The following is a 23,092-nucleotide window of genomic DNA, read 5'->3' on the forward strand; positions in this document are numbered from 1 at the left end:
GGAACATCTACATTGTTTGTACCCTGATGAACGAAAAACGTACCTGCACAGAACCTTTATTTCTAACAGTGTGGTCAAAAGATTTTCCTGCATTACTTTGAACAAAATAACTTGTTTGAATATGTGAATGACTCACAAAAACTCATTCCTCATTTGGATGTGTGATTGGTCAGGATGCTCACAGCACACACACACAAAAGAAGCATAGCGACTGATAAGATGGCTCATCTGCATACTGCAGCCTCCTGCAACAACAGGCTACACCACAAAACAAATGATATGTGCAGCTCTATTACAGTCTCTCAACATGCTATGGCAGCATTATCAACCATAAGTACGTGTCTCGTTACCACATAAAAGCAAGTCGGACACTCAAAGTAAAAAAAGACCCAGAGTGCAGCACAAAAAAAAGATCGAACTGTGATCAACTCCAACACTGTACAACTGACATAATTAACAAAGTCAGGGGAGACGACTCGATGCACTGAACCATCTGCTTGAAGTGATGCCTCCCAATCATTACACAGAGAAGCAGTGTACAACAAGTTGTAAAGGGATAATACAAAAGGAATACAGTGACTGGAAACCCTATGGGAGAACAGTGCATTAAATCTGTAGCTGTCGGCTAGAATTTTATGATTGGAATAAACAGTGTGCCCATCCAGCAGTTGAAATCTTCTATAATTGTGCCCGTATGACGGGATCGTAAATAAACAGCGCACAACAAGTCCAAGCACAGTGAACAAGAACAAGGAACATCTGTGTTTGAATCTGATGTATAAACAAAGCACTTGACAACGGATTGGCACGGCGTTACCAAAACCGCACTCTGTGCTACCTGGCTGCTGATGCCCCAAAAGACATTTCTACCTCAGTACTAATGACCGATAATGAAGCCAGAAATTCTACTTCATGTCCACACAGCCATTAGACCCTGAAACAATGCACCATCTGTCTACGTCTACCTCTGCTTAATGCACTGTTTTTGGAACAACCAGCTATGTCCATCTCTGTGTATTTTGGGGGCCATGAGGGTGGGGGGAACAACATGAGGTGCATACGATAAATAAGCCTGCCACATTTTAGGCAGCAATAATGGAAAATGTTCTGTATAAAACAGGGCTGCCCTCATTAACTGATAAAACTCACATTAGCAGGCGATAGAACGAGAGCCGACCAGTTATTTCTTATAGCAGTGGCTGATTTGTAGCAGCAATTTAGCAACAAGTGTTATGGGGAAAAGGAGGGAGACTAGGGATGTACATTGCAACTAATTTTGATATTAGAGTATCTTCAGGAGTTAATGAACAGATATCCGGGTAAATACTTTTTGCAAAAAAAAGTACTTTGGCCAAAATGAAGGTATAATCTCTTTTACGTGATAGCACTGCGGGTAAGAGTCTGCAAACATCAGTCATACAAAAATTAGCAACAAGCAGAGGAAAACATTTGAAAACATGTTTTATTCTTCCAAAAAACAAAAACAAAAAAAACCCCCAAAAAACTGAGGGAAATTGGTAGTTTTTGTGTCGGACGACTAACAAAGGCTGCCTCTTTGGATGAGAGTTAAAACCACAGCTAACTTGCATCACACAGGATGCAATGTTTGTACAGCAAAGTACTGGGAGATTCACTCGAAAGAGGCCCTGAATATTTGGTTGTAACTCCCGTTAGGATGAAGCAATCTGAACCAAAAAAATATGCTACATAACTTGACAAATGTGTAATCGATTGCATTACATGCGATGCTGGAAGTGATCTCAGTTTTCTGCCAGACACATGAAGGGGTACGGGGGTATCCACCCGGAAGTTGCAAATGGAGGTTAAACATCGTGACGGCAGTCCGGCGCCTACCTCATCGCTCCGACGCAGGGGCGTCCCGGCTTGTTCGAAGCTCCATATACTGAGGAGCACATTACACATTGTTTTGTTCAGATTGCTTCGTCCTAGAGAGAGTTATTACAGAATATTCAGGGCCTCTTTCGAGTGAATCTCCCTGTACTTCAGAATCTTTGAAAAGGTCTGCATGGTTTGTGATAGTTCTGTTAAGTCTATGTTTACTGTTTATCATCTCTTAAAAACCCTGATTGCATGTAAAGCTGATAAAGGTACAGTTATGCATATGTTTTGGCAATGTACAAAAATTCAGATATTCTGGAGAGATGTTCATCAAGAGAAAACTAGAAAAAAGCTTTAATACGCCACCAAGTTTTTATGTTTTGAACCACAGTCCTGACAGGGAACTGAGTGACCGTCAGGAATATCGTCTAGGAACCTTAACGTATATGGCAAAAAAAATGCATTTTGTTGCTGTGGAAATCTCCAGATGTCGCATCTCTTAATATGTGGTTGACACAGATCTCGAATCTTCTCCCACTGGAAAAATTTACTTTTGAAATTCATCACAGATACAAAAGGTTTAGCAAAATCTGGTGGTCAGTATGAGAAATATTGGAAGGGATGGGAATTATATTTTTGAGATCTGCATGTTTTCTCCATAATCTGTAATATGTTTTTAATGTCATTTCATTATTGTTAAGCCTCTTTCTGTCACTGGTGCAGCGACTGACAATTTGTTATTGTAAAGATAAATCTTTGAAAATCAATAAACATATAATAAAAAAAAGTAAAAACCCTGATTGCAAAATGATCTAGATGACTAGATCACTAATATAATCAATACTGATAGGCTATCTTCTGCAAGGCCTAAATGGTAGACTGTCCTGGGTGCAACTGAATAAAAAGCATAAGACTCAAAATTTAATAAAGATTGGGCTTTGATTTTGCAAGTGTATGCATGTGTGTGTGTATGCATGTCCATGTCCTGCTGCTAATCTGTTAAGCTGGGTGCAAGCGTGCGATTGGCCCCCCACAACCCCCTGTGCTCCACTATCATCCCGCTCCCCCATTCTAATCCCTTCAGTGTCATTAACCAAGCCTCCAATCTGCTGAAATACATACACACCGATATAACCACGGGGAGGATAAAGCTGCCACGTGCTTGCTAGCATGCTCTCTCTGTCTCTCCCTCTCAAAAGAACTCACTTTAAAAAGGTGTGCATCTAGGAAAGGTAAGTATGATGTAATCTGCTATTGTTAGGGTGTTAAACTAAGTCAATTTGTTTTCTGTATATATCATGTAAATCACCAGTACTTAAAAAACCATATGTATCACAAAAAAAAAAGATTTAGACCAACTGACCATTTGCAAAATAATGACTGATACGCCTCTCAGCCAATCAGAACGGCCTCTAAGTGCTATTTCCTCCACTACGCAAAAGAAAACCTCTGAAAAAACTAACCTGCAGTGAGAACGACGATGGTAGCAAAAGTGAATTCAGACACATGCTATTTTGATAGTTTATTAATGTACTTGTATGCATGACATCACTTGTTTTATTAAAGACTTTCTGTAAAAGACAACACTTTCACTGGTTAATGTAAACACACATTCCAGAATTCTTTTTGCTGCTTTAATCAACAATCACAGATTATTACTTTTTAAATACATGTCTATCTGCACTAAACTTGAACTAAAAGTTTGACGGACATAGCAACAGTAACTAAGAGAGGCGGGGCTTGTCAGAATTTTTTGCCATCAATTATAAAGTGCTTGTAAATAGCTGATGTATAGTAACTGTACAAACTTAACAACAAGAAGCTGATTGGATGTCAACACATTATGCTCTTGTCTTAGTTGACTATATTATCTTTATTTTTATAATATGTTTAATTTTTACTTCTAGACTAAAAAAAACACAAAACAAAAACATTGTATGCAGTTCTTTGTAGCCTTTCATAAATATGGCACGATTATTTTTTGGTGTGTTTTGTCTGGTCCAAGCTTCAGAGAAACTAAATATTGTGATAAATATTGTGCAATGTGGAAATGTATGCGAGTATTGTGATGTTACATTTTTACCATATAGTCCATCCTAATGCGCCTCCACATAAACCACGTAATGGCCTACAAACCCATGCTATTACAAAAGCTGTACATGCTGCTGTAGAAAAAGGCCATTCCTACACCCACACTGCTCAGGGCCTAAGCTTACACCACAGAGTAAAACTCAACATTAACATTACCTATAACTGAACAGAACAACTGAAACCTGAGAGAAGCCAGTTTCACACCCACGCAGCACGGCGCATCGCAGCACCTGCATATAGCTGTGGAAAACTCACATTTAGGAAATGGGCTTTGTGCTTGCGCATCAATCCAGCTTGTGCTGCATCATTACTGCAGCCATACAACAGAGCTAAATGAGCCAACATTTGCAGAATTGCATATTTTTACATATGTTTTGCTTGATTAATGAGTGGGTGAGTGTAAGAATATTACCTATTAAGCTCTGCGTCCTCAGTTACACACTGTCAACATAATGACAGTGTTGGTCTAATTCACTCGCATTACAAGCCAAAATAATCGGCACATTAAATGTCTGGAATAGGTTTGCGACAATTAGCCAACAGCAAAGTCAATGACAATTAAATGTGGATGTGGATTTTTGTTGTGACTTACTAAAATAAACAATGGTCACACTTTACTGAAGGGCAACTTGGCTACATGACACCTACATAAGTCTTTCAAAACAATAACAAATCTACTTATAAAACCCATAGTTCTGGTCCTAAAACCTGATTGGCTGAGCCGTTGAAAAATCCACAATATATGCACACCTATGACTGCCTCAAAGCGAAAGATCTATCACTGTGCCACAGCATGAAAAATCCTTGTGCTGTTAATAGAATGATCTTTGACTCTCATACTGCTTGCAGGAACCGAGTATACTGATTAAGTAAGAACCCATTGTTGTTAAACTGAGAGGTTGGTACATTATTTTCTTAATTAGACCTAGCCTGGCTAGCTAACAGGCTAAAAAAATAGATAACAGCCTAAACAACTCCATCGTTAATACCACAGGCTTGAATTACTGTAAATGTAAAAGTCTAAAAACTGTCACTTGAATAGATTACACGCTTCAAATGTTCATGTTTCAGTCCAAAGTAACGTCAAACCCAGGCTAAATCCCAAACGGCTCCGTATTCCCTAAGTAGTGTGCTAGCAATCAAATTTTAGAAATTCTAGCCTCCACAGCCAAACAGTGCATTATTTATGCGGATGTGTCCCAAATGACAATTTCTTAGCTATATTATTCACTGTTGGAGTTTCAGGATCCAGTATTAAATTCCTACGTAGTGCACTATGTAGGGAGCTGGGAGACATTTGAGATTCAGCCCCAGTGTGAGAAGAGAGGCACCGCTGAATTAATGGTAAATACGACTCTGTGTTAGTGCTATTAGTGCTGTGTTATCATATGCTCATTGTTATACAACAAAAAGTTTAAAAAATTCGTAAAATGACGGTTGGCGACCAAACGTTCTTCTTCTCTTTCAACAGTCTATGGCTGCTTGGCAACAACACCACACTCTAAAGGAACTACATTTCTTGGCTAAACACTTGTTTATGTCAATTATTATTAACAATAACTGAAATTATTTTCTGAAAAAATTGTGTATTTTATCATATTTTATGTTGACCGGCATTTTATAAAAGCAATAAGCCACTTGAGATGGTGTGTTACTGCGACTTTATCACGGGGAATGGAATTTTAGGCACTCTGATTCGAGTCGAAGAACACCCTTCTCATGATTAAATCGCAGTAGGAATATAAACACAAACACAGACTGAATTTGCTCTGCATTTAGCTTTAGCTCAGCTATAGCCGCGTTTCTCGCATCTCTGGCAGGAAACTTTTCCGTAAAAGTGGAATAGTTTCTGTGAAATGTCTCTCAATACTACATTTTTAAACAATGCTTCTCGTTCGCATCATCCCGTTACACCTTAAATGGTGCCTGCTGCCTATAAATGCAAATAAGTCCAGTCGTCTCCAAATTATCGATGTACGTCTTAAAACTTCCTCGTTGCCTTTTCATTAGCTAGTAGCTAGGCGAGATTGTTGTCATTGCTATGGCGACCAGCAGTCTCTGGGCCGATCTACAGGGTTAATGGGTGAATTAGCAGTTATACATTAACTCCAGCGCTTAGGACCATTTACTGTTTAAACTGTGTGAACGATCAGCAGAGCTTTATTTTACTGCAAAGGAGGATTATTTTATTTTTATCTAAAAATCGAACACTGCTGTGGAGCCATCAGTGGGGTGGAACCCTCATAAGTGCGTCTTCAGTGCCTTTAGTCGGGGAACACAATTGTATATAATGGTGTGCAGATATATAATTATATTATAAGAAGAGCTGGGCAATATAACAATATTTACCATTATTGTGATAAATTACATCCCAACGTGTCACAATATGCTTCCCAACTGCATGTCTGATTGCAAAGGGCACCTAATTAGTCCTGTTTTATTGGATTTAGCGCTGTAAATTATGTGAAATATTGAATAGAAAAAATATATACTGTGCCATATCATGTGTCGTGAAAACATACACTCCAAATATTGTGCTTACATTTTTTGCTATATCAGCCATCTTTAACTGTTACATCTTAAATTGCTGTTATAAGTTTCATTTGCTCTATACACTCAGTCTTGGCTCCAGCCGTTTTATTTTCTTTTTCTACTTAAAAAGATAATTAAACAGGTACAAATATGCCATTTTACCCTGGGAAAGTGAATGAAGTGTACCTTTAAGACTCATTTAACCACATGAACCTAAAAACAAACAGCTGCTCATTTAATTCTGCTGCATGAGGACTTACTCTGCGTGTTATATTGTTGGATCATATTCTTTATAAATGAGCAAAACCATTCAGAAACTGCGTTATTAACAAAAAAGAGTAGATTAAAATGGCAGAATTAGCTACTTCTCAGCCTTAAAGGGTTATGACACACGATAAGATCACTGCTGCACCTCTGAGGTTCTCTTTACACTGTTTGTGCCTTGGGGTATTAAAATGTACCCAGACAGTGGTCTTTTTACTGATGACATAATTCCTCCAGTTACATTTGCATATGCAGTATAACTGTAAAATTCTGAAATGTTTCAAAATCAACAAAAAAAAAAAACGCGAAATTTCATATTGTTTCTAAACAATCGCAACTGGATTGTGGTGAGATTTAAACTGCGCTTGGAATGTGAGGTGGACTGTGCTCCCTGGATGGTGTGTGCTTGTAGAAGAATCCTAACACCGAGCTGGGTGTTATCATCAGTCTATGCCATGATGCAGCATGTGCAGGCAAAGGGCAAAGGCCTGGAAGGTGACCAAAACTCTGCAGTAGCCGACACATGCCTGGAGGGACGGGGGGGTTTTGCTAATTAAGACAAAATGAAGCGCTAGCAACCTGATACCAGAGTTCAAAACAGTCAAAACGAGTATCTGTGAGGGGAATGTGAAACTGCATGCATGTAAATGACAGCACTGTTTGTGTGAGAGAGTGAGGACACATATGTACATACATTATATATATAAAATGATTAAAAATTCACCTGCAGGGCCTCTAGGAAGCGGAAGGAGCCCAGGCGGCGTCCTCTAGGCACCAGACAGAAAGTGGAGTTGTGCAGCATTTCTTTGTATTCATACCTAGACAGAGAGAGAAACAGAGAGAGAACACTTGAATAAGCAAGGCAAAAAACAAACAAACAAACAAACAAACAAAAAAACTAATAAAAAACACCTTTATCTGCAATCTCCTGGAGCTGGCACTTGTTCAACAAATCCACTCTTGTAGCCATATCCTGGTACCGATTACTACCAAAGTGCTTTGAAAATCCATCAAGGAACACAGTAAGTGTCTAACTCGTGAGCTCCTTACTGTGGAAGCTAAATTAAAAAGTCTTTGGGGTTCAGCCTAATTGGAGTGCAATATTAAGGAAACTGCTCAAAACACATTATTAAAAAAAAATAAATAAATAAATAAATAAAAAAAAATAAAAAAAATAAATAAAAAAAACACTTTTACTCCTTACTTTGCAATATTTGGCATCAAGTTCCTGGATATGGATTAAGGCCCAGTCTTTGCTGCATCACCACATGAGTCTAGGCTTAGGGTCTAAAAAAGTGGCCCAAATAGTGGCCACAATATTTCAGCTGTCAGTTTCGTAAAACACTTCCATTAGGCCAGAATAACACTTCACACAAGTACACAAACACTTTGATCTACGCAAACGTGGTTTCGCTCATCCCTGCATTGTAAAACTACACAATTTGACAACGTAAGCTGCATTCTGAGTGCTGCAGCAAGGGATGCTACAACGACATCCAAGCCTGGCCAAACTGCCTTATACCAGCAGTGATGTTTCTCCCAGTCAACACTCATGACACACCAGCAGTTCAGTGAGTCTCTCAAAGAAATGGCTCACTCATATTAACATATATATATATATATGATACATTATCGCCTCTTCATTTCAACAGAATGAAAGCAGAAATCGCTCCTCTACAGTCCACAGGTTTTGTTTTTCTGGCTGTTGCAATATAAGTAGATCTTATTATACCTTCCACTGTAACAAGGAACACACTGAGTTTGTACAGCAGGACTGTGCAACTGTACAGTGTTGGCCAGTTGTTGAGTATTTTTCTGGACTTATAAGTTGGCTACATTAGCCTCAATGCTAAAGGGCAAAATTAAAGAAACAAAATCAGGACACGAAACTTGTCTGGTCCATTAACTTCACTAAAACACGACAAAAAAAAACAATCCATGTATAAATCACAGGTGGTTGATTTAACTCACTTTACTGAGTCAACGGTTCTAGCTAGTTCAAGCAAGCTAGTTTTATCGGCTTTGCCTCTCAATTGGCACACAGAGGCACTTCATCACTGTAGCCTCTACTTTCGTCCATTTGATGTAGTGGCCTTTCGAAAACCTTTGATTTACTTTAAGGCTAAAACCTGACGTCCACATTTTGAGGGTTGGATGGTACTACCACAAAATTTACAATGTAAAAGAGGTTTTCCTTTGTTCGTTGGTTTGTATTTGTCCACTTTTCATTCATTTTCATTCACAACTGTACTCAAAAGTCTGGGTGTCCTGGTCAAATTACATACTTTGCTGACTTTCTCAGTGAAAATAACAACCTCCACAGCGAACACACTGATATATGGCATTTTCTGTACAATTTAGTGAACAGTTTCTATTTGATGAGCTTAATATATCTGAAACAAAACCTAAACATCCAATATAAAATGTGGCATAACTCTTGTACAGGATACATTTTATATTTTTGTCCCCTTAATGTGATAAATACAGCAAATAAACAGCAACTGAGTATTAAATTCTTCAGTGTAAAGTGTTCTCTGTTGAGGATGTGTTAACTTCTTTCACTTAGTAAATCAATAAAACGTCATTTGACCAGGGCGACACATAAACGCCACTCTTTCTTCCTTATATATGGTGTTGGGAGTGGGCACACATGCATGAAATACCAGTGCTATATTACTATTAATACCACTTTTATTAGAGAAGTAAAACTGCATTTTTGACAAAGTGAATTATACGTCAGCTGTTTTTTTCCCCCAAACCTCTTTTGTTATAAATAATTTATGAAGAGATTCATTCCAGTTTGCTGTATATCTAAACTGCCAATATAAAGAAAAGATAAATGGGGAACAGCTGTATTTCCGCTGCTTTATTCCCAGAAATCCTTTTATTCAGTTACACTGGGTAAGCACAATGCTCTTGTGTAGCAGCCCTCTCATTGGCAACGAAGAGGCAGCTGTACTTAGGAAAAACGTTCAAGGTGACACAGTTAAATTACCAACAACATGTGGTCATGCTGAGCCAAGTTAGAGTGAACCAAGCTATAAAAGGCATTAAAACACATCTACTGTTGGACACACAACACACGTAAAGAACCCAAAATGCACGAACAAAAGAAAACTGAAGTAAAGAAAGCGAAGATCAGAGACACGTTTGTCTTTTTAAAGACTTTTACACTCACGAGGGAACAGAAAAGCTGGAAAAAGCTCTTTCTTCCAAATCCCTGCGCACACACAGCCATGACCCCGGTGACCCTGCCCCATTCCTTCCCTTCAAGCGAGGGAGGCCGAGTGGGAGGCGGGGGAGACGGGACTCCACTGAGGAGCGAAGTTTCACTCAGCACTTGGATTAAGAGGCTGTTTGGAATTCCTAATTTAACATTCCTTCCCTCTTCCAGTGCTGGGACCTGTCTGCCTTAGGGTTGCTACTAAACCCCCCCTCCGTCAACCAATATCGCTTAAAGGAGCAGCTCAGGCAAATAGGCTAACAGGGCAAAGAATGAATGGCAGCTAGGATTAATTCACATGATATAATCTGCAAAATTTGAACTGGTAGCTATTCACTGTTAGCAAGATTAGCGTTTCTAAACTATACCTTCAAAATTTCTCCCTGTAGCTTTCTTTTCTTTCTCTCTCTCCACTGGCCTTAATCACTGGTGTGCAGTAGCCCATTTAAAATAGACTGGTAGAAATGTCAATAAGTAGAGATTATCAAATATAATTTCAAATTCATCTGGAAATAAAGTCCTGTTTGAAATAAATTTAAGTCAAAAGGGTTTTGCAGTAGCTATTTTAGCAAGATTGAGCATTTTAACCTCTTGCTATTTGAATATTCACATTTTTGAACAAACATTCTGAATAAAATTAACATACCTATACCTTAAACATGAAATACTTCTGTTTTCAGGTATGTGTACCAGTTGGTTTACAATCGTCACATAACTTTGTGTTGTCATCTTTTCTTGTCTGAACATCTTTTCATACTTACATCTGTAGCTTTCTTTAGTTGTTGCTATTTCTTTGACTATAAGATGCCACATAATTTGCTTGTGTCCCTATATTTTCATCATCATATCATAAACTGAGTCAAAAACATACACAAAACCTTAGTTAACATATGAATATTCTTATCCTTTTTTAGTCCAGACATTCCAGTCTTGCTTAATTTGCAATTTACATGAAGTAAAAATAAAATGTCAAACCTATATTTGAATAAAGTGCTCCATCCTAACTTTTCAGACCATGTTTCCATATATACATATTTCCATGACGTGACAGTCCATTAAAAAAAAAAGCCACATAATTCTGCCTATATTGTCCATCCATAGTCTCAATGCATTGTGTTCTTTCTCTTGCTTTCTTTTCCCTCCATCTATCTTCCTCTAACTCCATGATGAGAAAGAAAGGAAGGTGAACGTTCCTCCCAGGGCCTTCCTCCTCAATCCTTCCTCCTCTTCCTCAGAGGGGATGAGGGACGGATGAAGGAGCCGGAGGGTTTTGCCCAAAGCACAGTAGACGTTGGAGCTTCCTACACTGAAAAGCTTTCCCTGTCTTACTGCTTCAGGCTAGCTGCTGTCACACACACACACACACACACACACACACACACACACACACGATGGAACTCAAGGACATGGGGGTCACATATATGTGTCCTATACATACTATATATATACACCATCATTGTTGTAGAAAAAGCTCAGAGTTCCCATTTCTCTTATCAGCATTCGAAAACTTTTACAATATGTGACACAATGTTCACACAAAGCTGGGGGTGTGAACCTATCAGTTTTTTGTATATTTATGAGATTTATTTCATAACAGAAATGGCAAAAGACAAATATGTTTTGATGATATTCTAACAGAAAATAAGTTAACATCTTTCATAGTACACAAACCTAAATATGGTTTTTGTCTGCAATGCTATGTATTTTGTACGGGCCATGCCTTATGCTTTGTTTTTGTCTCTTCCAAAATGTAAAATTCAGCAAATAAACAGTAACCATGCATTACAATGTGCACAGACAGGGCCAGACAATACGGCAAAAATCCAATACGGAACGATAAAGACATTTTCACTACACGATATGTATCACAATATTTAGTTTGTCTGTGACTTCATACGTTGGAACAGTCAGAATGTACGAGCAGTAATAGGAGTTTAAAAACACTACCAAATACTACAACTACAATGATTTCTATTTAATGTTTCAAATACTGTGCTGCATCAAATGCAATTAAACAGGACTAAGTGTGCTTTTTAATGAAACAGTTTGTCACTGTTCTTTAAGTACTGACAAATATCTACAATATGCCTTAAAAAAAAGCGTATCGCTGCTGTCGGGACAAAACCTTGCATCTCCAAAACAGTAACTTTACATGAGAAGTAAAAAAACAGAGAAATATTTATTTCCCAGTAATTTTGGACCATTTCTGTTGGTTCGTTCATATGAAATTCTGACAAAAGATTCATCACAATACAAGATATTGCATTTTTGCATGACTGTATAACTACCTATTTGTAATGAGAAGTTTCCAACTCTAAACAAAAAATCTGAAGCCAAAAAAATAAAAACTTAAAATTAAATTAAATAAATAAAACACTATTCATGTTAAGACCATTTTACTGGTCTGTAGCTTAGCCCTGTTTGAACCTGGGTTCACTGCAGTTAGATCAGTTTTGGCCTGAAAATGTATGAAACACACACAAACACACACACACTCTCCTCTTCAGCTGCACTGAAAGTGAATGAAGGGCCCTTCCTTTCTGCTTATGTCTGGTGGTGGAACCGCAGGTCAAGTTCCACTGTTCTATAACGTCTCTGAGTAAAGCTAATGTATCACATCCTGGCGCCTCGGCGAGCACACACACACACACACACACACACACACACACACACACACACACACACACAATGGTTAATGGTGTGCAGCCACGTCCACTTATAATATACTGAAGGCTGACTGAAAAACAATGAAAGGAAACAGTGGACACGAGACAGAAAAGCCAAATTCTACAACACAGAAAAATACGGTAGACTAAATACATCTATAACTCATCCTGCACAGCACAGCTGTGTTAAGGCATGACACCTAATAGCACCACTGGGGTACGAGGATGGACATGCCATCATGCCAACCATGTCTCCAAAGCCCATGCTGTTAGAGAGACAGAGAGAGAGAGAAGACATCATGACAGACAGTTCACTAACATCAAGGCTGAGTGGAAGGTTTTTAGGAATTTGGCAGATTCTCTGATTAATTCAGTCATCTTTCAGTGCTTTGCTATTTGCTTCGCAAATTTCAATAACCCTATCTGTAAAGCAGCCCACTGTCAAGCTATCAAGACAGATTTAATCAAGTCTAAATTGTGCAAAATAAAAATAATGTAATAAAATACTAACAGCTAGTTATTTCAGAACTGCAGGTATATTTTTTGTGCACAGAAAGGCTGAGAATGGCAGCATTTCCCCCATTTTTTTCTGACAAATTTGACAAATTAATATAAAGTATTGTGCAAAACTCTAAAGGATGGATGCATCAATATCACATTTCCCCTCTGATACTGACACCTGACCTAAAAGTGTCTGCTGACACCAAGACTCGATACCAAGCAGACACGCTAGGCCAGCTAGCGGGCCTTTATGCTAAAGGATAACCCCAAGAGACTGGTAGTTCCTTCTGTATGTCTTTCTCCTGTTCGCTCCCTCAATAATAACATGGACTAACATTAACTCCGTAAACGATTACTCAGCGTGAAATGAGTAATTGCTGAAAGAGGCCATTCATGTAAGGAGCTCCCATTAGCCTGTTTTACATTGTGTGTAGATTGTTAACTGGTTTAGTTGTGGATTAACAGTAAAAGTAACAGCTTAGGGACAATTCTGACCATCTATCATTACTATTGGCTTCCCACAAAAAAAACTAGCGTTACAGATTTTGCCATGAGCAATTTTACTGCTGCTTATGAACCCACACCACTGACGTGTTAAATTTTGTTTACTGGAGTGAATGCACACATGCATGTCAGAAACTGCGCCATAGTATCAGCCACAGGTATTGGTATCTACATTGCCGATACCGATACCGTGCTTAAGCATCAGTATCAGCTACGACAACAGTGCAACCCTAAAAATCACTAAGTATATTGTTATAATAAACGCAAATGAACATAAATGCAGTCAAAAGTAACAAGACATATTTTTTAAATACTAGATGATGTCTTGTAAGCTAGTTTGAAGAACAAATTTTAGTTCCAGATGCCCCCCTAGCAATCACAGACTTAATGAAGTTCATAACCAGCATATATACAGACGTAATATATACATGGAGGCCCTATGCGACTACTTACACTGCTTATAGCAAGAAACATCCTTACATGCTCCTGTTCGTTTAAGATTTAAAATAGCCAGCCAGAGCAAGGTATGCGTCTTCAAAATGATCTCCTTGGTGGGCTGGTGGGCACAGCTCCAAGCTGAAATCCTCTTATGCTGACAAGTGGAGTGAATGGAGGATGTGGTGCTGACTAATGGGCTGCTCGTGTGATCCGAGAAAAACTAAAATAAGCCGCGTAAAGGAAGCTGCAAAAACCTAATAGCAGCTGCTTTGTTGATGGTTGGCATTGTTGCCGTAGTAACCAACAGTCGTTGGTGGCATGGCATAAATCAGATTATTGGAAATGAAGGCTCACTTGGCAACCGCTGGGTTCACTACGCACACACGCACGCACACACACCCGAGCACTACTGCCAGCCAACCTGTTTGTAATGACTGTGTAATTAGAACAAGATTAAACCCACACTTATCTTCTCAACAGCACTAAAGACACGCGTACACTCACTCACTCTTGTGAGACACGCACTCCTGCTCACCCCACCACCATTATCCATGCAAACAAACATGAATATGACAAAGACAAACCAAGAATGACATAAATCATCATACCACAGCTATTATGACAACTTCAAAGGAAAAATTACATGGTATGAAATTACAGGTCAATGGCGGATTTAATATGCACATGACATGGCTGCTGTGTGGGTGGAATCATGTGGGCCTTTTCCATTATAATGAGCCTTAATGGCGATTCTTTATGCTATATGTTGTACTGAAACCATTTCCAACGAGCCTCTCATCCCTGCTGAAGAGCACATCTGTAGAAGCCTTCGGGCGCTGACAGCAAACACTGTGTTCGTACAAAGTGGGCAATTCAGAATGAAAAGAAAAATCTGGCCTGAGTAATTTGAATACTCAAGTACACATTCTAGGGATGTGCACGGGTGGTAGAGAAACTGGTTGACCGTTTGAGGTGCCAGTTCTTGAGCACCGAAATTACTATTTGGGTATTCATTACATTTCATTGTGCAAAGACAGAAAATCTGTAGACTAACAATTTAAACACACTGATTTTGCTCATACTTGCAAGCATGTTCTGTTATAGTTTGTTACCCTGAAACAGGAAAAAAGGCATAATAGCTTGGTAATAGCTTTATTGCTATTACCCTAGTTAGCATGCAACGGGGGTCGGCTCCGGAGGTGCATGCGGCTTTTACTGCCCTGTTGCGGCTCCACAGCAGTATTAGATTTTTAGGTAAAAATAAAATTATCCTGCTTTGCAGTAAAATTAAGAACATAGTTTTAACAATAAATGGTCTTAAACGTTGGAGCTAACGTATAACTGCTAATTCACCATTTAACCCTGGTTGAGTGCATAGACTGCTCGTCACCATAGCAACACAGACAACAGTCTCGCCTAGCTAGTAGCTAATGAAACGGCAAAGAGAAAGATTTAAGACGAACAATGATAATTTGGAGACAAATGGACTTATTTGCATTTATAATCACTTCAGCTGGTTTCCTGATATGTTTAATCTGCAACGAGAAACTGTCAACCACTAAAAATTCACAAAGCTGAAGTCAGCTTCTCGTTCGAATTTTCCCGTTCCAACTTAAATGGTGCAACACTACATAGGCACCATTAAAGCTGGAACAGGAAAATTCAAACAAAAAAACGGCGAATGAGAAGCCGACTTCTGCGTCGTAAAGTTAAAATGTTAAGAGACATTTTACAAGAAAATATTCTACTTTTGTGGGAAAGTTTCCTGCCGGAGATGCGAGAAAAGCAGCTATAGCTGAGCTAAAGCTTAAAGCAGAGCAAAGTAAGTCTGCATGTCGTTTATATTTTTAGCTTATACTGGTACATCAGCACATACTGAGACATATTTACAGCCAAGATGGTGAAACATTACTTCAATAAAATGGACATACAGCGTTGCAGCTTCCAAGGTAGTTAGATTCTGTCGAAACTTGTGTTTCAAAAAACATTTTGGTTTCGAAACATTTTTGTCAAAATGGCTCAACATTTTGGTTGCCCACCCCTGGCATACAACAAATATACCGCATAAAATATATCTAAAATATAAAGCATAGCGAATAAATATATATTTCTCCAACAAATAACATGTCATACTTTCCACTGTGGCAAAAAATATCTTTCAACAGCATCCAATGTGTTAGCTCATCTGACAAGGAAGCCTTCTTTACTCGTCCAACAAGAAAACCTACAAGTGTCTCTCAGCTTTTTGAAATGTCGCTCTGCATGCATATTTTCTTAAAGGAAAATCAAAAGCCTGAAGCCCCACATTATTTTAAGCCCTTTAAGTCCTTTAATCTGATATCCGTTCATGAATGCTTATGAAATACTCGAATATCAAAATTAGTCGGAATACACAAGCTTAATACATTTATTCCATTGATATTCACTACTTAGTATTCAGAAGCTTCATCCTTTTTAAGTCACAAATAGTGTAGCCTAAAACAGCAAAGGCCTTTAACAAGTACAATTACTGTTAATACAAAGGAATAAGTTATAGCTGGTTTAGCTGAATGCATCATAAATTTGTGTCAGACATCCACATCAGCTCATCTCAGAGCACAACACACTGCACTGCCTTCCACATGGCCGGTGAAGCTAAAAGACCAAAGATGATTAAGAAAGAAGTCACATGTGGGGGCATTTTAAATTTTTGGACGATAAGAAACAAGCCCAGTCCAAATTTTGCTATAAGAGGCTGGAGGCACAACAAGTTTGATGAATAATCTTAAATACGTAAGTACAGTGATCCTTATCTCCACCGCCTCTGACTCAGGTGGGAACATAATTTTTTTTTCTCCTTTTCTTTCCTAATTAAACTGTTCTAAAACTTCACAGCACAAACAACTGATCTGATTTTTGGCACACTGTTAGTACAGCTCAGGAGCTGCTCTGGAACTACCACACCAAGAAGGTCATCACATTTTAGCAAATAAATATAGTTTAGAATGATACAGAAAGTGGGAGGGTGTAATCTGACTGGGTCTCTATGGAGTAGGTTTGCATTTTGATGGAAGAGGAGCGATTAGAACAGCCGGTGTGAACTGAAACAGATTAAAATGAAAGTCTATCGACTAAAAGTGCTTGAAATATTATTGTTTTTATGGGTGATGAGTATTTGCATGTTCATTTGGAAAGGCCAACCGGTATACAAAGCCCATAAAATGCTGTAAAATGCAGCTGCAGAGGGTAAAAAGGTAAAGTATTCTCGCTTTCATATTAGTTGAAAAACAATAACTGAAAGACAGGTCTATCAAGTCTATTTGAAACTACTTAACAAAAAAAGAGCTTTAAGCAAGTGTGGTGGTTTAGGTGTGCAATTTGAACAATGTCAACTGGCAGTTAGAAGCTTTTGTGACATGTAATTAAAATGTTTTAATCACTTTAAAGCACCACTGGAAAAAAGTGCTTTCAAGTGAGGAGGAAGAAACTTAAATTGCTCACTAACCACTTCAAAACCACAACAGCACACGAAGACGCTTCTAGTTTTACCACAAAAAGGTCGCTAATTTCAAAGCAAGCATGCTTGTCATGCCATGCACTGCATCAATGTCAGGGCCAGCATTTAACAGACACCAGTTCTGCGAAGGTTTGTGTCTTTTTCTCCACCTGACTCAAAACACTGATGTACAAGCAGCTGAATTAATCATTACATCAATCGTAGACCAGAAGAAAAGACTGAATTGTTGAAAGACAGTAAGTTGAGTCACAAACTGAGAAACAACAGTCCAAAGAACTGCCAGAAAATGACAACAAAATGACGGCTGTGTGTAGCGATGCGCTTCCTCCAGCAAACATCAATAGACTCGATGAAATGGCAAGGCCGATGCCATTTGGCATCCTGACAAAAAGCAGCTTCCGAAGCAGCGGCAAATGATCACAAATCTTTCCCCGTAATATAAAGGCATTCGTATCTTAGCCCGAGTCCACTTCACTCATTTCCTCATATCCAATAATCCTCCTTTCCTGATAGGGACGAAAAAAGCCTTTTCAAAAAGTCATGCAGCCATTCTGCTGAGCTTTTTCAATAAAGCTGAGTGAATGCAGGAGGTCAGAGGAGGCTCCTGTGTCCAAGCGTGCGATAATCATACATTACGATGATACAAAGCCTCAATTTGATCTGCATAGGCCATATATTAAGCCTAATGCATGTGTGTAATGAAATGAACACAATAAAATAATATTAAAAACGATGGTTACGACTCTCTCTGAGATAGGAAGACACTGCAGGAGTGTTTTGTTTGAAAATTACGTTTTGAAATTATAGAAAATTATAATTTTCCTGTGTTAAGCACCTTTTAATATATAATACAGCACATGAATATTATAGCCGTTTTACCTGTTCCGCTTTCCGACTTGAATGGGAATGTGTTAGTGTTTACAGAATACGCTTAATGAGTAATAAATAAATAAACAAACACATTTTAACAACTCGCATCAAAGGCTTCACAAAACAATACAAGGATAAGCTGAAACTCATACGTAAGGGATCCAGGACGAAGGTAACAAACCTCACAAGGTCCTCTTTCTTTGCAGCTGTGCTTAAAACCCTATCTGAGGGTCGAAACAGTTCAGGGGTGCATTCTGGTAATTAATCATCTACTGCATTAAGCCATTCATTAATCATAAGTACATGCAGTCACAAGTTCATTCAGAGTACCATTGGGAGCTTGAGGGGTCTGTGGGTGATAACCAGGCATCAAAACAGGGAGAGAAGCCTTTCCTGGACAAAAATCAATACGTGACCTTTTAGCTTGGAACAACACAGCCGACAGTCTTCATAAATCGAGCCATACTGGAAGAATAGAATGTAAAACTTACATATATAAACTGGATTTAAATCCACAATATTTAGAATTAATCAAATTAACCAGAAGGTGACGGGTGAATACGCAGCCATTTGTTTTGTGATTGTGCACTTATGGGACTTGCAAGTAGTCTTACTTTTTTTGGAAAAACGGCTTTTCCCACCAATAGACACCACATAAACACCTTTCCAAGCTGAGTACATTGAAACAACGTCAATGGTAGTTTTTAAATTTGTTCACATATTTCTACCCCACATTTTATTTCTGCCCCAAATACTTGTAAAATAGTTGCCAGTTTACTTGTAAAATCAACAAATGCCAGTTCACCACTAATAAATGACTAGCTAACTAACAACCATCACATTTTTGTTACTTTTGAACCATATAAATGTAGCCAAGTTCCTTCTTAAGGCCTTGGTATAATTTCAGCAGTTTCAACAGTTTTGACTGATCCATCCTTGAACGATGATGCACCTCTCTCTCACTAACCAATGCACCGTTTGTTCATCCAACTGCCATGTGTGCGACAACATTATCACCTATTGTTCGCCAAAGCCAGGCAAACGTCATCTCCACGAGTAGTACACCCAGGTCTTCAGAGAAAACAAGCACGCGATTACCACATTAGTTTTGCCCCTTAAAACACAATCTGCTCATGGAACCGCAGATGACAGGTAAAAACATGGTTCAATCACATTCTGAGCGGCTAAAGCTTCATTAAAAAGCAATAGAACGTGTTGAAAGAGCAGCGGTTCAAAGTTGAAGCTCACTGAAAGTGATAAATGGACACTTGAACCAGGGTAAGCACTAAAAACCCTCGACAACTGGCTGAAAACTGTAAATCTCTTGGACTATAAACGGCACTCCACTCGCTTCATAATGCTGATGCTTAGAGTAGAGCTGCCATTTGCAAACCACTTGTAACCAAGGTCCAGTGATACAAAACACACAGTCCGCCTTTACATGCACAGAGCTGAGGGAAGTGGAGGGAAGTGAGAGAGTTGGAAGAGCGGGCTTTTAGCGCAAATGTTAATTTCTTTCACAAAGCCATCATCCACACTGAAGGTCTGCTCTTTCAGAGGTTCTATTTTTTTCTCCAAAAGAAATGACTCAGAACATGTACATGCCCGAATCTGAAGGCAACAGACGAACGCTACCATCAATTCACACAGGCTACTGTGCTACTAGTTCAGTGTTTACAATAACAGACTACCAATAAATCACTGTCAAAGTAGCATCGCCACATTGTCCACCGAGCAGAAAATACTTCCCACAGAAGACGAGCCTTCATCAGCTGTCAACATTGTACTGGTTAGTATCAGCTGTCTAGCTCATCTAAAAAGGCAGCAAAAACACAAGCAATTTCTCATGGATAATTTATCTACATTAAGGTTATAATTTACAGAAAGCTGTAATTATATAAAATTGGGAATGAAATCATCTATTTCAAAAGTGAAGAATCTATAAGAAAGAAACTAGCTATACTTTTAATTGTTCTGGAACTAGATTAGCACCATGTGTTCCCAAAGAACTACATATATTCAATGAAACATTTAAAAATTCCTTGTGGTAAAATATAATAAACTACTCCTTGGTATGAGTAGGTTATATTTTAGTTTGAACTGTGAAAGCTAGTGGTGAATAAAATAATTAATACGATGAGTCACTGCAAACTTTTGAACAATAGCAGACACCACTTTAACTCCAGCACAGATAAATTCACATGGCCTTGTCTTTTCACAAAACTTTCTGAGGAGGAAAGTACAGCTCCACCACTCACTTCTCCCCAAATTCGGTTCAGCTGTAATACAAATGACTTTTCCACGGCTGTAAGAAGGCAGCTGTTCCAGACGCGGGGGTGAAGAGGAAACCTAGAGAGAGCTCCGGGCTCTGTAAACTCTCGTCTTAATTAAAAGCCCCGGGAGTTGAGCGGGCTGCGGGAGGGAGAGGGCTGAGGGTTCAGTGACCCCTACAGCTGGAGGACTGGAGCACGCCTAGAGGAGGGTGAGCAGGGTCACTGAAACTGCCTAACGAGCTCACTAGCCCTGTTGGGCCAACAACTGAGGCCAGACACCAGTAATGGTTCTGTTAGAGCCCTCATGGAACTCAGTGTAGCAGCCTCATTTGGGAGCCTCAAGATGTCTGTGTTTGCAAGCATGTCTGCACTCATGTCTGCACACTCGCATTAACGGAATATCTTGGAGAAAAGTCTAATCTTATCTAATTTACACAATTTTCTCCTCATTTGAGATGCATCTCTCAAATTGTGATCCATCACTGTATTTATTTTAAGCTGGATCAGATGAAGAACAAGATCAAAACTATGAATTTATACTCTATGCTTCGAATCAGGTTAAATTCAAATAAACAGGATCAATTATGTTCTCTTTGTAGTGAAACATGCAGTTGGTCAGGTGTTCTTTAAGTACTGGTCATACCCTACATAGAAAAAACCAATGTGAAGTGATGTAATTTAACATAGTAAATACTGTTACATTTTAGAATTTAATTCATCACAACAAATATTGATCTATTTCATCAAAATCAAAATGTTTTCCACAGTTGTTATAGATTACAAAACCATACATTTACATCCCAAAACTGAATGAGTTGGGTAGGTTTTCATCACCTTGGGTTGAAGCAAAAACATGTAAAAAAGAGGTCAGGAAACACATTAACTGAGACACTTCATGGGTTTTATGAAAACTCTTCTAACTAATGGAATACATTTACAGAGCAGCTTTGAGTAACGTTTGTTTAACTGTGCTGGAGGTCTGTCGTCAGTTGGGAGCTACTACGCATCCGCTTTCTGAAAGCAAGATAGCTAATCGGCCTATATGGCCACTTTAGGCTTGACTTTAAAACTGGCTCTACATGGTGAAACTCGCATGCAACTAGTTGCTTATTCTGAGGTGCCTGCAATATAATTTCCATGCAACTTGAAAGTTACACAAAACAATTCAAAAACCAAGTTGCATGAAACCCATTCAGTAACTCCCCCAGCTAGCAGCTCATATTTTCTGATACATCTTTGTACATTTTTTCCAGTGACAGTCCATTCATTTTATTCTGTATCTATCTATATATGTCATTTTTCTGTCTATCTTTTAGATGTATTTAAGTTTTTGTATGTTTTATATGCCTTTGAAAATTTATGTGGAACTTCTCGGACTGGATGAGAAAGACCTAAAGTAGGCTATAACTGTAATGGCTACTTAAACATTTCAGACCACATCTCGGGCTCCTCTTCTATAAGAACTTTCATTTTTGAATCTGAGCACTATGTAAAATGAGACAGCATCAAGAGAGGACAAATCTAGCCACATAATCACGGATAATAACAGAAAAGAAGAATAAACTGTGGCAGAAGCAGCCACTTAAACATTGGTTAATGATAGCTGACTACTTAAACCAACTAGTTACAGAAATGTTAGCTTTGAGAAACTCATGTTTGTTGTCGTGGCTCTGGAAACTAAAAAATGAAAAAGCACCAAGCAGTCGGGGAGTGGTGTTGCAGTAAGGGGGCTCCTTTTCAATCGTTCAATAAAACATGTTTTTTTCCTGTTCCTTGATTCGGTGAGTTGGTTTAAAAATGTGTCCTTCAACATGATCACGCAATACGTTACTGGTGTTTTGACTGGCAAAACTGAGCATCTTGCAACTGCTGTGGCTGAGTTTCAAGTGAGTTGCAGAGCACTTTACATTTGCCACAAAAGTGCAAGGCAGTTTCGTGTAGGTTTCAAGTAATTAAAGCAGCATTAAAGCTTCACTACATAAAGCCACCATAATAGCTGCACACAAGCTAAGATATAAAGAGACAATTATTCGTACGGCAATCAATCACTGGCTAAAATTTCATGATTGCGACAGGCCTAAATGTCTTGACTAACTGATTGTTTATTTTGCGCTCAATTAATTACTTAACAGTCCATTAAGGTAAAGTGAGAGGGAGAAACAGAGTATAAAAAGAGAAGAAGACACAGCAGGAAAGGACGCGAGTTTCAGACAGTGCCATGACCCATGTTGCCCCACGCCATCTGGTTCCCTCATCGTTTTTTTTTTTGTTTTTTTTTTACACTCATCCTGATCGAAGCACAAGGCTGCACAGGTTTGAAAAGATCATGGAGTTCAAGCAATATCGCGCTATGCTCACAGCCCTTCTACTGCCTATTCTCAGTCTGCTTTTTCCA

At 38.7% G+C, this 23,092-nt stretch overlaps 1 protein-coding gene across 1 annotated transcript in view; it reads right to left on the minus strand.

The window, feature by feature from the left end:
• ext1a (exostosin glycosyltransferase 1a) overlaps positions 1–23,092 on the minus strand; it is a 66,957-nt gene that overhangs the window by 13,455 nt on the left and 30,410 nt on the right. Inside the window, exon 2 of the mRNA XM_036558151.1 lies at positions 7,451–7,544. Coding sequence (XP_036414044.1) covers positions 7,451–7,544 — 94 coding nt within the window. The remainder of the gene's footprint in view (positions 1–7,450; positions 7,545–23,092) is intronic.

This window comes from Colossoma macropomum, unplaced genomic scaffold (assembly GCF_904425465.1).
Source record: "Colossoma macropomum unplaced genomic scaffold, Colossoma_macropomum, whole genome shotgun sequence".
NCBI lineage: Eukaryota > Metazoa > Chordata > Actinopteri > Characiformes > Serrasalmidae > Colossoma > Colossoma macropomum.